A 13,627-nucleotide genomic window follows, 5' to 3' on the forward strand; every position below is an offset into this window, starting at 1 on the left:
CACCATAGAGACACTGACAGGGTCCAACACCACCATAGAGACACTGACAGGGTCCAACACCACCATAGAGACACTGACAGGGTCCAACACCACCATAGAGACACTGACAGTCTCCAACACCACCATAGACACACTGACAGGGTCCAACACCACCATAGAGACACTGACAGTCTCCAACACCACCATAGAGACACTGACAGTCTCCAACACCACCATAGAGACACTGACAGTCTCCAACACCACCATAGACACACTGACAGGGTCCAACACCACCATAGAGACACTGACAGGGTCCAACACCACCATAGAGACACTGACCAGGTCTCCCAACACCACCATAGAGACACTGACAGTCTCCAACACCACCATAGAGACACTGACAGTCTCCAACACCAGCATAGAGACACTGACAGTCTCCAACACCAGCATAGAGACACTGACAGGGTCCAACACCAGCATAGAGACACTGACAGTCTCCAACACCACCATAGAGACACTGACAGTCTCCAACACCACCATAGAGACACTGACAGTCCAACACCACCATAGAGACACTGACAGTCTCCAACACCACCATAGAGACACTGACAGTCTCCAACACCACCATAGAGACACTGACAGTCTCCAACACCACCATAGAGACACTGACAGTCTCCAACACCACCATAGAGACACTGACAGTCTCCCAACACCACCATAGAGACACTGACAGTCTCCAACACCACCATAGAGACACTGACAGTCTCCAACACCACCATAGAGACACTGACAGTCTCCAACACCACCATAGAGACACTGACCAGTCTCCAACACCAGCATAGAGACACTGACAGTCTCCAACACCAGCATAGAGACACTGACAGTCTCCAACACCAGCATAGAGACACTGACAGTCTCAAACACCAGCATAGAGACACTGACAGTCTCAAACACCAGCATAGAGACACTGACAGTCTCCAACACCACCATAGAGACACTGACAGTCTCCAACACCACCATAGACACACTGACAGGGTCCAACACCACCATAGAGACACTGACCGTCTCCCAACACCACCATAGAGACACTGACAGTCTGGAGGGGGGCCAGACACACCATGTGGTGGTGGTGGTGGGAGGACATGACACCACCATAGAGACACTGACAGTCTCCAACACCACCATAGAGACACTGATAGTCTCCAACACCAGTTGTGTCTTACTTTAAAACAATTTACATATTGGGATATTATTTGACGACATGTTGAGACAATATCAGTTTGACAATATCCCAATATTATTTAATGCGCTAGTTGGCTGGCTGTACCAGCACAAAAAACTCCAGTATTTTTCCTTCATAGGTGTTGTTCTCCATCTTCTTTTTAAATTGGGAGTCAATTTGTTTTCAGCACTTTTAATTCATAGACTGATCAAAACTCATTTTCTCCTGGCTCGCTCTCTTGTCCCTCTGCAGCAGACATGTGGTGAGCAATGTTTGGAACATCGAATCGCAATGAAATCACAGTATCGAATCACAATACAAATAGAATCGTGAGAATCACAATACAAATAGAATCGTGAGAATCACAATACAAATAGAATTGTGAGAATCACAATACAAATCGTATCGGCACCTAAGTATGATGAGGTCCCTGGAAATTCCCAGCCCTACTGACAGCTGTCTGTTAACGTGGGTGTAATAACATTGACAGCCAACACCACAAAGAGGTGTCTTCTGTCTAAGTTAGGCAGAGTCATTGACAATAACAACCACCAGGTGCTCTTCATCCAGATTCCCCAAAGTCCTGTGTGCACTCTGGAGTAACTGCTGGGAGAAGTCACATGGGGGGAAGGCGTACAGCATGCCCCCCTTTCCTCCCTCCTTAGCCCCACCTACAGGTAGACTGATCACTCCGGCAGCCTCTTTGTTCCTCAGGTAGGTGACCAGGTGACGGAGGAGTCTGATCTGTAGGCCTGCTTCAGGTGGAGGGGACTCGCGGTCGATGGGGCCCTGGAGGGCCAGGAGAACAGCGTAGCCCTCGGAGCCACCATGCTTGATCCTCCTGGTGACCTCGTTCAACCTGGTCTTGTCCATCCTCAGTCGCTGGGCGATCTTCAGCTGGGTCAGTTTCCCCTTGGCCTGGTGGTCCTTCATGACAGAGTGGAAGAACCCGGAGCCTCCCTCTAACAGGTGCATGTTAGTGGGGAAACAGGAGTTCTTCAGGGTGAAGTGACCGTGCCAGGCTTTGGTGAGGGTGGTGGCACACTCCGACAGCGTACTGGGTGTTCTGGGGTCTTTCTTAACTGTGTCTGAGGTGTGGTTTGTGTCGCTGGCACGGTGGTTGCGGTCACGGTCCTTCTCTCTGTCCCCGCCAGTCTTCTTGTGACGGTCCCGGCTGGAGGCTGTTTCGTGGCCGTCCTGGCCGGCCCGGTCCTCGTTGGAGTGGCGGCTGCTGTCGGGGCTCTGTCCCCTGGGCTCGGTGGTAGAGTCTGGGGCCCGGACCCTGGCTCTGTCTGGGCTGTCTTCTGGAGAAGCTGGCCCTGCTTCTCCTCTCACCTTGGACATGCCTCTCTCCTTCTCCTGAGAGGGTCCATCAAGGGAAAGGGACCTGTGTCTGCGTCTCTCCGCCCCAGCCCGCTCTGCGTCTCTCTCCTTCAGCCAGCGCTCTCTGCTTCGGCTCCGGGCTGCCCGGTCCCCTCGGCCACCACGAGACACCCCAAAAGCTTCACTCCCCCTGCGCTCAAGGCTATTTGTTGGAGAGATGAACTCTCTGTCCCCCCTGTCCAGCAGTCTCTCTCTCTCCCGCTGAGTGAACAGGGCGTGGGAGGGGGGCGAGCGTTCCCGGGAGCGTAGCTCTCTCTCCAGGCTACGGTCGCGATGCCTCAGCAGGTCCAGGTGGGCAGGCTGGGACACAGGGGGCTGGTATCCTGTTGGGTAACTACGAGGCAGGGGCTCCTCAGCCTTGGCAAAGTCCACCCTCAGCCTCCTCTCTGGGCCTCCTAGAGGGAACCCTCTCATCTGAGTGCATGCAGCCTGAGAGGCATCTAGGCTCTCATACTGAATGTAGGCAAAACTATCCCCTTTCGCATAGTGTATGTTCCGAATGCTGCCAAAACGGTCAAACTCTCTGGCCAGGGCTGCCAGGGAATTGCTGGGTCCCAGCCCACCTACCCAGAGTCTGGTGGTTGGGTTGGCCTTACCGTAGCCTATCTTCACCGGGTTCCCGCCAATCACGCGACCCTGCATGGTTATCTTAGCCCGGTGAGCCATGTCTAAGTTTTGGAACTTGAGGAAAGCGTAGGCTCCACCCTGACCGCGCGCCGGTCGTTTAATCACAACTTCCTCAATGATGCCGTACTTATCGAAGCCTCTCCTCAGCTCGCCCTCGGTGACGTTGTGATCCAGGTTGCCGATGAACAGGTTCCTGCACGCCCTCGCGTCGTCCTCAGGTTTTATGTCATCATGCTCAGGTACAGGCAGCCCGTATAGCCTTCCCCTCTCCTCTAACATCCCATAGTAATCTAAGATCCTCTCCCTCTCTCTGCTCAGTCCCAGTCCCTCTACATGGTAATGTCTTGGTGGTCGGATATCTCTGATACTACTAACTCCAGGGCAGGGGGAGAGGGACCTCTGTCTATAAGAGGGATATGGGGCGCCATGGATAGGGACATAGCCCATATCCGGCGGCGTGCAGCTGCGCCGCCGGACGTACATGGGCTCTACTTTGAGAGGGCGGTCATAGAGTACTAGCCTGGTTTTGGCATGCCTGGCCTCTTTAGCGTCCTCCGGGTGCCGGAAATTGATGTAGGCGACTCGGCCTAGTTCTGGAGTGTGAGATAGTTTCACACTAACGTCACCAAACTTTTTAAACTCGTGAAACAGTCCGTCTTCAACGTGCTCGTCAGAAAGCACCGAGCCGAGATTGCTAATGAGCAACGATTTGTATTCCAGAGTCCCACCGGCTCCCCCCCGGAGGCCCAGTAGTTCGGCTGCCGCTTTGCCTTTAGGCAGGACGGCTGTAGTCCGGAGAGAGGGTCGGCCGAGGAGATCGAGGTCGTGGTGTTGTTGTCGGTGGTGGAGGGGGTCTCCGGTGCCTCCACGCTCCTCCCGAAGCCGTGTCTTTTCTCGTTCCCTGCTCCTACTCCGAGCATGTTGCCTCCCGGTTTCAGCGAGCAGCAAAGCAAGTGGTGGGAGCGGCAGGTCCTCTCTCCGTGCCCCGTCCCGGTCCCGCTCTCTTTCCCGGATTCGTTTCGTTAAAGTCCTACTAGGACTGGAGTCCCTCCCGGCCTGTCGCTTCATTTTCAAACGGTGCCCAAACTTTTTTTGTTGCTAACTAGCCAGCCAGTGTCTGCAGAAAAAAAAAATCCGATCTGTAAGCAAATTCCTCACTTTTGGGAGACGTTACACATAAAATGACGTTAATAACTTGTAACTAATGTTCGCGACGTTAAAGACTTTGCACGTATTCCGATATAAAATAAAAAAGGTTAAACGCGTTTAAAAACATATTTAGAATCTGTGAACCTGTTTCAACTCCGCCATCTTGGACAAAAGGAATGTATACGTTCCGCCAATGGGAGGGGTTTGAGGCGACGTAGCCGCAGGGCTAGGGACGTCATGCGGAAGCAGATACTGCTCACCCAAAGTCTTGCAAATATATGACACGAATTAGATAAGGCACAAGTATAATATCTGCTATGGAAATGAGAAGTGATCAAATGTTAAATAGAAAAATGTTTCACATGCATTTGGAATTACACTGAACTAAAATAACTGCAACAATTTCATTGATTTTACAGTTCATATGAGGAAATTAGTCAGTTTAAATCAATTCATTCGGTCCTAATCTATGGATTTCACATTTCTGGGAATACAGATATGCATCTGTTGGTCATAGATACCTTGAAAAAAAAAATGGGCCTCACGATTTAGTCAAGGTATTTTTTTGGTGCATTCAAATTGCCATCAATAAAATGCAATTGTGTTCATAGCTTATGCTTGCCCATACCATAACCCCACCGCCACCATGGGGCACTCTGCTCACAACACTGACATTAGCAGACCGCTCAACCACACAACGCTGTACACGTGGTCAGTGGTTGTGAGGCCAGTTGGACAGACTGCCAAATTCTCTCAAACGGAGGCAGCTTATGATAGAGAAATGAACATTAAATGCTGGTAAGAGCTCTGGTGGACATTTCTGCAGTCAGCATGGCAAATTGCACACTCCTTCAAAACATCTGTGGCATTGTGTTGTGTGACAAAACTGCACATTTGAGAGGCCTTTTATTGTCCCCAGCACAAGGTGCACCTGTGTAATGATCATGCTGTTTAATCAGCTTCTTGATATGCCACACCTGTCAGGTGGATGGATTATCTTGGCAATGGAGAAATGTTGACTAACAAGGGGTATAAACAAATTTGTGCACAAAATTTGAAAAAAAAAAAGAAGCTTTTTGTGCATATGAATAATTTCTAGGATATTTTACTACCTGTTCCATTTCTGTTTTGTTCAGTAGAAAACACTCATGGCAAACTATATATTTATGACCATGTGTGATGATACCACCAGCATTGACTATTAAAACACCATGACTTCTGACACCTTGTTTTTGTATTTTAATGAAAAAGTACAGAACATTTGTAATAAACATGTAAGGTTGTGTGAAAGAAAAGCCCATTTCAATAGTTTTATCTTCTCTTTAAAAAATATATATATTTCAGGGGTGGCCAAGCTTATTTGTAGAGGGTACAAATCAAGGTCTCGATTTGATGATTAGTAGGTCGGTAGAATCAGGTCTTACTACACCCACTGTCTAAGACCTTCTGCATATGAGCTTGTCCACACCTGTTATATTTGATTATACCGTTATTAAGACAAAAAAACAAGTATATCCATTAAAAAACACGAAAAAAAAAAAACGAAGGTCATGTACAGACTGACAGGTGGTTCATATGCCGCACAGCGAACATTACCCACCACAAAATACCCTCTCAGGACACCCAAAGCCCCTTCCCCAGGGCCTGTATAAACAAAGGTATCATCCCAAATGGTACCATACTCCCCACAGGGCTCTGGTCAAAGGAAGTGCACTATATAGGGACTAGGGTGCATTCAAGCCAAACTGTCTCAGAGTTGGAGCTGATCTAGGATTAGATTTGGCATTTAGATCACAAATAATAAAATGTCGGAAAGGACAGGGGGGGGGGCTGATCCTAAAATCAACACTCCTAATCGAGATGCTTGATACAGAGTCTTATTCATTATGATCAACAACAAAAAATGTAATAAAAAAAAAAAAAAAAAGGCAAAACTGGTCCTAGATCAGAATTTCTACTTTGAGACACTGAATACAATCCCAGGCCTGCATCCCCCTTCTCCCTCTGGTTAAAGTTCCCTCCGTGCTTTAGCTGCGTTGGGGGCGTACTTGGGCATGAGTTCATTGATCTTGCGGATGAAGTCAGACTTCTCGGCGCAGCCTTTACACGACTCTCCCCACACCTCCAGGATCTTCTTCAATTCCTTCACCTTCAGCTTCTTCAGATCCACGGTGCTCAGGTCCAGCTGTTTGTCTGCAGAGAGGAGAGAAGGTGAAGATGCCATCTTTAACAGATCCTGCTAGCATTTCAGTGGTTTAACTGGCTAAGAACAGGGGGGGGGGTTCAGGAGGGTTAACCAAGTGTGTGTGGTAGAGGATTGGGATGAAGGAATGAAGCTATAGGCTTCTGTTAAGAAAGCTCACACAGTGACACCAGTTACATACCAGTATGAATCTCTCAGCAGTTGCTGATGTCAAAATCTGTTCACTAAAAAGGTTAAACAAGACTCTGCATTCCATGCCGTGTGATTAACAGTAGAATGTAGTGTCGTTCCAGGAAGAGAGGTCAAATTTCACTGTGAGGCAATAATAGTCAACCCCCCATGACATGGAAAATCAGTCCTCACCTGTGTTTGTGTATGTAAATAACTTGTAATATGCCAGACGGGGGTTGGAAATAGCCACGGGCCGACATTGTACAATGTTTTGGACTTATCATGATCCACAAACCATTATCTAACAAGCTGACCAAACTGGACGCGAGCGTGCCATCGCACGCACGTTGATTTTGTTGACCCACACCAGAAGTGAATGAGGACACGCAGGTTGAAATATCAAAACAAACTCTGAACCAATGATATTAATTTGGGGACAGGTCGAAAAGCATTAAATATTTATGTCAATTTATCTAGCTAGCTTGCTGTTGCTAGATAATTTGTCCTGGGATATAAACATTGGGTTGTTATTTTACCTGAAAATGCACAAGGTCCTCTACTCCGACAATTAATCCACAGATGACACGGGAAAACCGAATTCCTTTCTCGTCATCTTTTTCCTTCCTCAGGCTTCTTTTTTTTGTTGGAATTTATATGGCAGTTGGTAACCAACTTTACGGTGCATTACTACAACGACTGTGTGGACATCAGTTCATCTTTCAATCACGTGTTTATATGCTCCTAAAAACCAATGAGGAGATGGGAGAGGTCAGACTGGCAGCGAGTTGAGCGTCACATATGATTCTATTTTAGCGCCTGGCCACGCAGACGCTCGCTGACGCAGTGTTCGGTGCAATGACTGAATAACATGCATGTATACATTAATATATATTTATATCATGCAGTCGTTGTAGTAATGCTGCCCCAGTTTCAACTCTTCTTCCTGCGGCTATGGAACCCTGACCTGTTCACCGGACGTGCTACCTGTCCCAGACCTGCTGTTTTCAACTCTCTAGAGACAGCAGGAGCGGTAGAGATACTCTGAATGATCGGCTATGAAAAGCCAACTGACAACTTTACTCCTGAGGTGCTGCCTTGCTGCACCTCGACAACTACTGTGATTATTATTATTTGACCATGCTGGTCATCTATGAACATTTGAACATCTTGGCCATGTTCTGTTATAATCTCCACCCGGCACAGCCAGAAGAGGACTGGCCACCCCACATAGCCTGGTTCCTCTCTAGGTTTCTTCCTAGGTTCGTGCCTTTCTAGGGAGTTTATCCTAGCCACCGTGCTTCTACACCTGCATTGCTTGCTGTTTGGGGGTTTTAGGCTGGGTTTCTGTACAGCACTTTGTGACATCAGCTGAAGGGCTTTATAAATACATTTGATTTGATATTTGCACGCGACGTGACCGGTGTAGTCAGCATGTAATGGTATTGTGACAAGTATTTACTATGAGCACTGTGATGTGTCCCACGTGAAAGAGGATAAACTATGGGAACAAATAAGGGACAAAAAAAAATTGAAATTGAGACTTAAGCAGGGTTTAGCTGTCAGAGACATGGAATTGAGGGATGCTAACATAGACTGTGTACCATACAGAGTATCTTCTACATCCTTATGTTAAACAACTTAAGGGGAGGCAGGGTAGCCTAGTGGTTAGAGCGTTGGACTCGTAGCCAGAAGGTTGCAAGTTCAAATCCCCGACCTGACAAGGTACAAATCTGTCGTTCTGCCCCTGAACAGGCAGTTAACCCACTGTTCCTAGGCCGTCATTGAAAATAAGAGATTTGTTCATAACTGACTTGCCTAGTAAAATAAAAAAAAGTGTGGTTCGGTACTAAAGTATTGATTTAACTTACAAATAACCAAGTCATCCGAGATGGGTCCTACATTTGTTTCCTTACCGTATTTCAGTTCACAGATCTGACTGTCCTGCTTCTTTAGTTTCTCACAGATCTTGTCCACCGGCGCGTGGTAGCTCAGGGGCTTGGAGATCTCGTTGAGGATTTTGGTGGCAGCGTCATGTGTTCCACCAATGTAGTAACACTAAGGGTACACAGAAGAACGAAAAATAACAGCAATTAAATGAACAAATTCAGTGGATAATCTGGATAGGACACAATGTAACTACTTATCGACTAGACTTACATTAAACTAAAACATTAGCCTAAAAATCACTTACAAAGCGGTTTTCCTTGCCCTTGGCGTCTTTGCAGGTTTTGACTAGGGCCTTCTCGATGTCTGCGCTGGTGAATTTAACGTTGTTGTCTTGCAATGACTGATATAACCTTCCCAGGAAGCTCACACACACTGAAAAAGGGAGGAAACAACACAAAACAAGGAATGACCATTATTACATTAGGATGTTAGGAGTGTACAGAGATGGCATGACTTCCTTTCTATATACTTTACTATTATAACATTTTTGCTAATCTGATGGTATGCAAAACATGGGTAACTCCAGCAATACTAACAACATTATATATAGGAGGTTAGGTTTTACAACTCAGACTTCTATGGTCAGTCTGTTCTGTTACAGTAGGTTATATAGGCCAATACACTAGACCAGGTATTCGCAAACTGGGGTATGCCATCGGGGGCCAAATAAAAATGTGATTTACATATTTTTAAATACCACCCCCCCCCCCAAAAAAAACATTTTTTTCACATTTTCAAACAGTCCATTTATATTTTCCAATGGGGCTATACATTTAGGTGAGGTTTTTTTCTCCTCTCCTGATTAGCCTTGTTTCACTGCCAAATATAAAATTAAACCATCTAGTGTTCAGCGAAATAACAACACAATGTCAAATACAGGAAGCCTAGTCAAATAATTATCATCCAATCACATTAACCGTTACTCTCTCACGGGAATTCCACTAGCGGTCCGTATGTAGCCAAACGTAGCTGCTGCTCATGTTGGTTTCTGTACTGATGGAGCAAAAGCCATGACTGGGAGACATAGTGGAGTGGTAACGTGCGTGCAAGCAGTTGCTCCCGACGATACCTGGGTACACTGCAGCATCAACCGAGAGGCTCTTGGGTACACTGCAGCATCCACCGAGAGGCTCTTGGGTACACTGCAGCATCAACCGAGAGGCTGGTTATCAAGGGGCAAAGTACTTGCATTTTTTTCAATTGAGAGACAAGCTTAACGTTTTCACTTGTTTGACAACTTGCATGATGACGAGTCACATGACTGGCCTCTCTGGGTGATGCATTTTTTTCTAAATTAAAAATCACCTGAATGATCTGAATCTAGGATTAGAGGGACTCTCCGCAACTATATTCAATGTGCGGGACAAAACTGAGGCTAAGAAGTTGGAGCGCTTCTCTGTCTGCATTAACTGGGACAACACACAGCTCTTTTCATCATTGTATGATTTGTGTGTGTGCAAATGAACTCAAGCTTACAGACAATGTCAAATGTGAAATGTGATATAGCAAAGCAACGGAGTGAGTTGGGTGAGCAATTACGCAGGTACTTTCCCGAAACGGACGACACAAACAACTGGATTCATTATCCTTTCATACCCTGCCTCCAGTCCACTTACCGATATCTGAACAAGAGAGCCTCATCGAAATTGCAACAAGCGGTTCTGTGAAAATCAGAAGCCACCACCAGATTTCTGAATTGGGCTGCACTCAGAGTATCCCTGTCTTAGCAAATCGCGCTAAGACACTGATGCCCTTTGCAACCACGTACCTATGTGAGAGTGGATTCTCGGCTCTCACTAACGTGAAAACGAAATACAGGCACAGACTGTGTGGAAAATTATTTAAGACAGAATCTCCAATACAACCCAACATTGCAGAGTTATGTGCATCCTTTCAAGCACATCCTTCTCATTACCCTGAGGTGAATTTTCAATATACAAATAAGGTTTTATATGGAAGATGGTTAAATAAAGAGCAAAATGATTGATTGTTATGTATGCCCTGGTACTATAAGAGCTGTCACTTCCCACGAGCCGGGTAGTGACACAAACTCACTCATTCTTATGTTTAATAAATGTATCATATAGTGTGTGTGGCAGCCTTACAATGATGGCAAAAAAACAACATCTGAGAGTATGCTGACCCTGGGGCTAGAGGGGGTACAGCTGACCCTGGGGCTAGAGGAGGTACAGCTGACCCTGGGGCTAGAGGGGGTACAGCTGACCCTGGGGCTAGAGGAGGTACAGCTGACCCTGGGGCTAGAGGAGGTACAGCTGACCCTGGGGCTAGAGGAGGTACAGCTGACCCTGGGGCTAGAGGAGGTACAGCTGACCCTGGGGCTAGAGGGGGTACAGCTGACCCTGGGGCTAGAGGGGGTACAGCTGACCCTGGGGCTAGAGGGGGTACAGCTGACCCTGGGGCTAGAGGGGGTACAGCTGACCCTGGGGCTAGAGGGGTACAGCTGACCCTGGGTACAGGGACCCTGGGGCTAGAGGGGTACAGCTGACCCTGGGGCTAGAGGGGGTACAGCTGACCCTGGGGCTAGAGGGGGTACAGCTGACCCTGGGGCTAGAGGGGGTACAGCTGACCCTGGGGCTAGAGGGGTACAGCTGAGGGGGTACAGCTGACCCTGGGGCTAGAGGGGGTACAGCTGACCCTGGGGCTAGAGGGGGTACAGCTGACCCTGGGGCTAGAGCTGACCCTGGGGCTAGGGGGTACAGCTGACCCTGGGGCTAGAGGGGTACAGCTGACCCTGGGGCTAGAGGAGGTACAGCTGACCCTGGGGCTAGAGGGGGTACAGCTGACCCTGGGGCTAGAGGGGGTACAGCTGACCCTGGGGCTAGAGGGGGTACAGCTGACCCCTGGGGCTGGGCTGACCCTGGGGCTAGAGGGGGTACAGCTGACCCTGGGGCTAGAGGGGGTACAGCTGACCCTGGGGCTAGAGGAGGCACAGCTGACCCTGGGGCTAGAGGAGGCACAGCTGACAGCTGACCCTGGGGCTAGAGGAGGCACAGCTGACCCTGGGGCTAGAGGGGGTACAGCAGACCCTGGGGCTAGAGTACAGCAGACCCTGGGGCACAGCAGACCCTGGGGCTGGGGTACAGCAGACCCTGGGGAGAGGAGGTACAGCAGACCCTGGGGCTAGAGGGGGCACAGCTGGAGGTTGAATGTTTGAAGGGTACGGGACTATAAAACGTTTGGGAACCACTGCCCTGGACAAAGCTGAACAATAGACAGTCAAGTATCAGCTATCCCATCTAACAGAGAAACAATAGCTTGACATGGGAGCATATTGCCTCACCAACAGAAACCACAGGCAATATCTGACCTGGCTGGGGCACAAGGCAAGGTCCTAATGAGCAATTAACAGGTACTAGTTAGCGAGACACAGCCAGCTACAATACTTCTCTGCAAACAAACAAAATTAAGAGCGCATTGAAAGACATTTCAATGTATTGAATTATAGCCAACGTCTAGGCTATTTGGCGAAGAATCCATGCCAATGACACAGCATGGAATTGTAGATTGCCATAAAACTTAACTACGACTAACTAGCTAGTTATATCCAAAGTGGCATAAATATGAGACAAACCAACCCACCTTCACAATCCCCATCTTTCAAAGCGTCGCTAATGCTCGGTACCAGAGCCAGCGCTGCGAGGGCGACCGACAAACTAGTCAAACACAACATTTTACAATTAATAAACTAACTTAATCTAGTTTAGCTAGATGTACCTAGCTAAACGTTACGATACAAAACTACCTGTTTAGCGAAAAAAAAAATACCAGCTACACATGAGCAGTTAGAGTTGAAACCGGTAATGTGAGCACGCAATGTCCCGATTCTGCCAACGCTTCCTGATGGACACGTCAATCTACGAAGGCTTCCAATTGGCTCTCATTTCACTCTCTAGAACGCGATTGGTTCGTTCTGTGCAACGCGACGCACTTTTCTCTGATTGGACAGATGCTCTTCATTCTGGGGAGGTCGTCCAGTTGGCGCCATTCGATTGGATTAGAACTCTGTATATTACGGGACCTTAACCTTTACAGTCATATCAGAGCAGTTCAGATGGAAACATCTAGAATAGAACAGAGACACACTGCTCTTTACCGCGCTGTCTGTGTCAGCAGCTATACATTTAAGACTGCTTTCTTTACTTTTATTACAGGGTCCCCAACTACATTATCAGCCACTTGTAGATTTTTTTCTTGAGCAGATGGTCGGGGTGCCTGAACATAATTACCCTGCAAATTGACTTCAAGGAAGCCCAAACAGATAGTAACTGACAGAAACAAAATAATTTCAAACCTTAATAAATACATTGGGAAACGATCATATATAATGTATCTATTTTACAGTGCATTCAGAAAGTATTCTGACCCCTTGACCTTTACCACATTTTGTTACATTACAGCCTTATTCTAGAGTTAAAAAAAATAATAATTATCAACACACAATACCCCCATAATGACAAAGCGAAAACACGAGAAGCAAGATTTCCTTTGTGGAGATGGGAGAACCTTCCAGAAGGACAAGCATCTCTGCAGCACTCCACAAATCAGGCCTTTATGGTAGAGTGGCCAGACGGAAGCCACTCCTCAGTAAAAGGCGCATGACAGCCCGCTTGGAGTTTTCCAAAAGGCACATAAAGGACTCTCAGACCAGGAGAAACAAGATTCTCTGGTCTGATGAAACTAAGATTGGCCAGAATGCCAAGTGTCATATCTGGAGGAAACCTGGCACCATCCCTACGGTGAAGCATGGTGGTGGCAGCATCATGCTGTGGGGATGTTTTTCAGCGGCAGGGACTGTGAAACTAGTCAGGATCGAGGGAAAGATGAACAGAGAAAAGTACAGAGAGGTCATTGATGAAAACCGGCTCCAGAGTGCTTAGGACCTCAGACTGGGGCAAAGGTTCACCTTCCAACAGGACCATGACCCT

At 47.6% G+C, this 13,627-nt stretch overlaps 2 protein-coding genes across 2 annotated transcripts; both read right to left on the reverse strand.

The window, feature by feature from the left end:
* Positions 1-1,521: 1,521 nt before the first annotated feature.
* Positions 1,522-4,550, reverse strand: LOC121844602 (putative RNA-binding protein 15B). Its single transcript, XM_042314879.1, has one exon. The coding sequence runs from the start codon at positions 4,277-4,279 to the stop codon at positions 1,724-1,726; it is 2,556 nt and encodes an 851-aa protein (XP_042170813.1). The 5' UTR covers positions 4,280-4,550; the 3' UTR covers positions 1,522-1,723.
* Positions 4,551-5,584: 1,034 nt separating this feature from the next.
* LOC121844603 (mesencephalic astrocyte-derived neurotrophic factor-like) lies at positions 5,585-12,460 on the reverse strand. The gene is made up of 4 exons (XM_042314880.1): positions 12,282-12,460; positions 8,926-9,053; positions 8,648-8,789; positions 5,585-6,553 (listed from the first exon to the last, which is right to left on the reverse strand). The coding sequence occupies exons 1-4, from the start codon at positions 12,370-12,372 to the stop codon at positions 6,369-6,371; spliced, it is 546 nt and encodes a 181-aa protein (XP_042170814.1). The 5' UTR covers positions 12,373-12,460; the 3' UTR covers positions 5,585-6,368.
* Between the last annotated feature and the right edge of the window lie 1,167 nt (positions 12,461-13,627).

The sequence above is a fragment of the Oncorhynchus tshawytscha genome, unplaced genomic scaffold (genome assembly GCF_018296145.1).
Source record: "Oncorhynchus tshawytscha isolate Ot180627B unplaced genomic scaffold, Otsh_v2.0 Un_contig_9496_pilon_pilon, whole genome shotgun sequence".
NCBI classification, from domain to species: domain Eukaryota; kingdom Metazoa; phylum Chordata; class Actinopteri; order Salmoniformes; family Salmonidae; genus Oncorhynchus; species Oncorhynchus tshawytscha.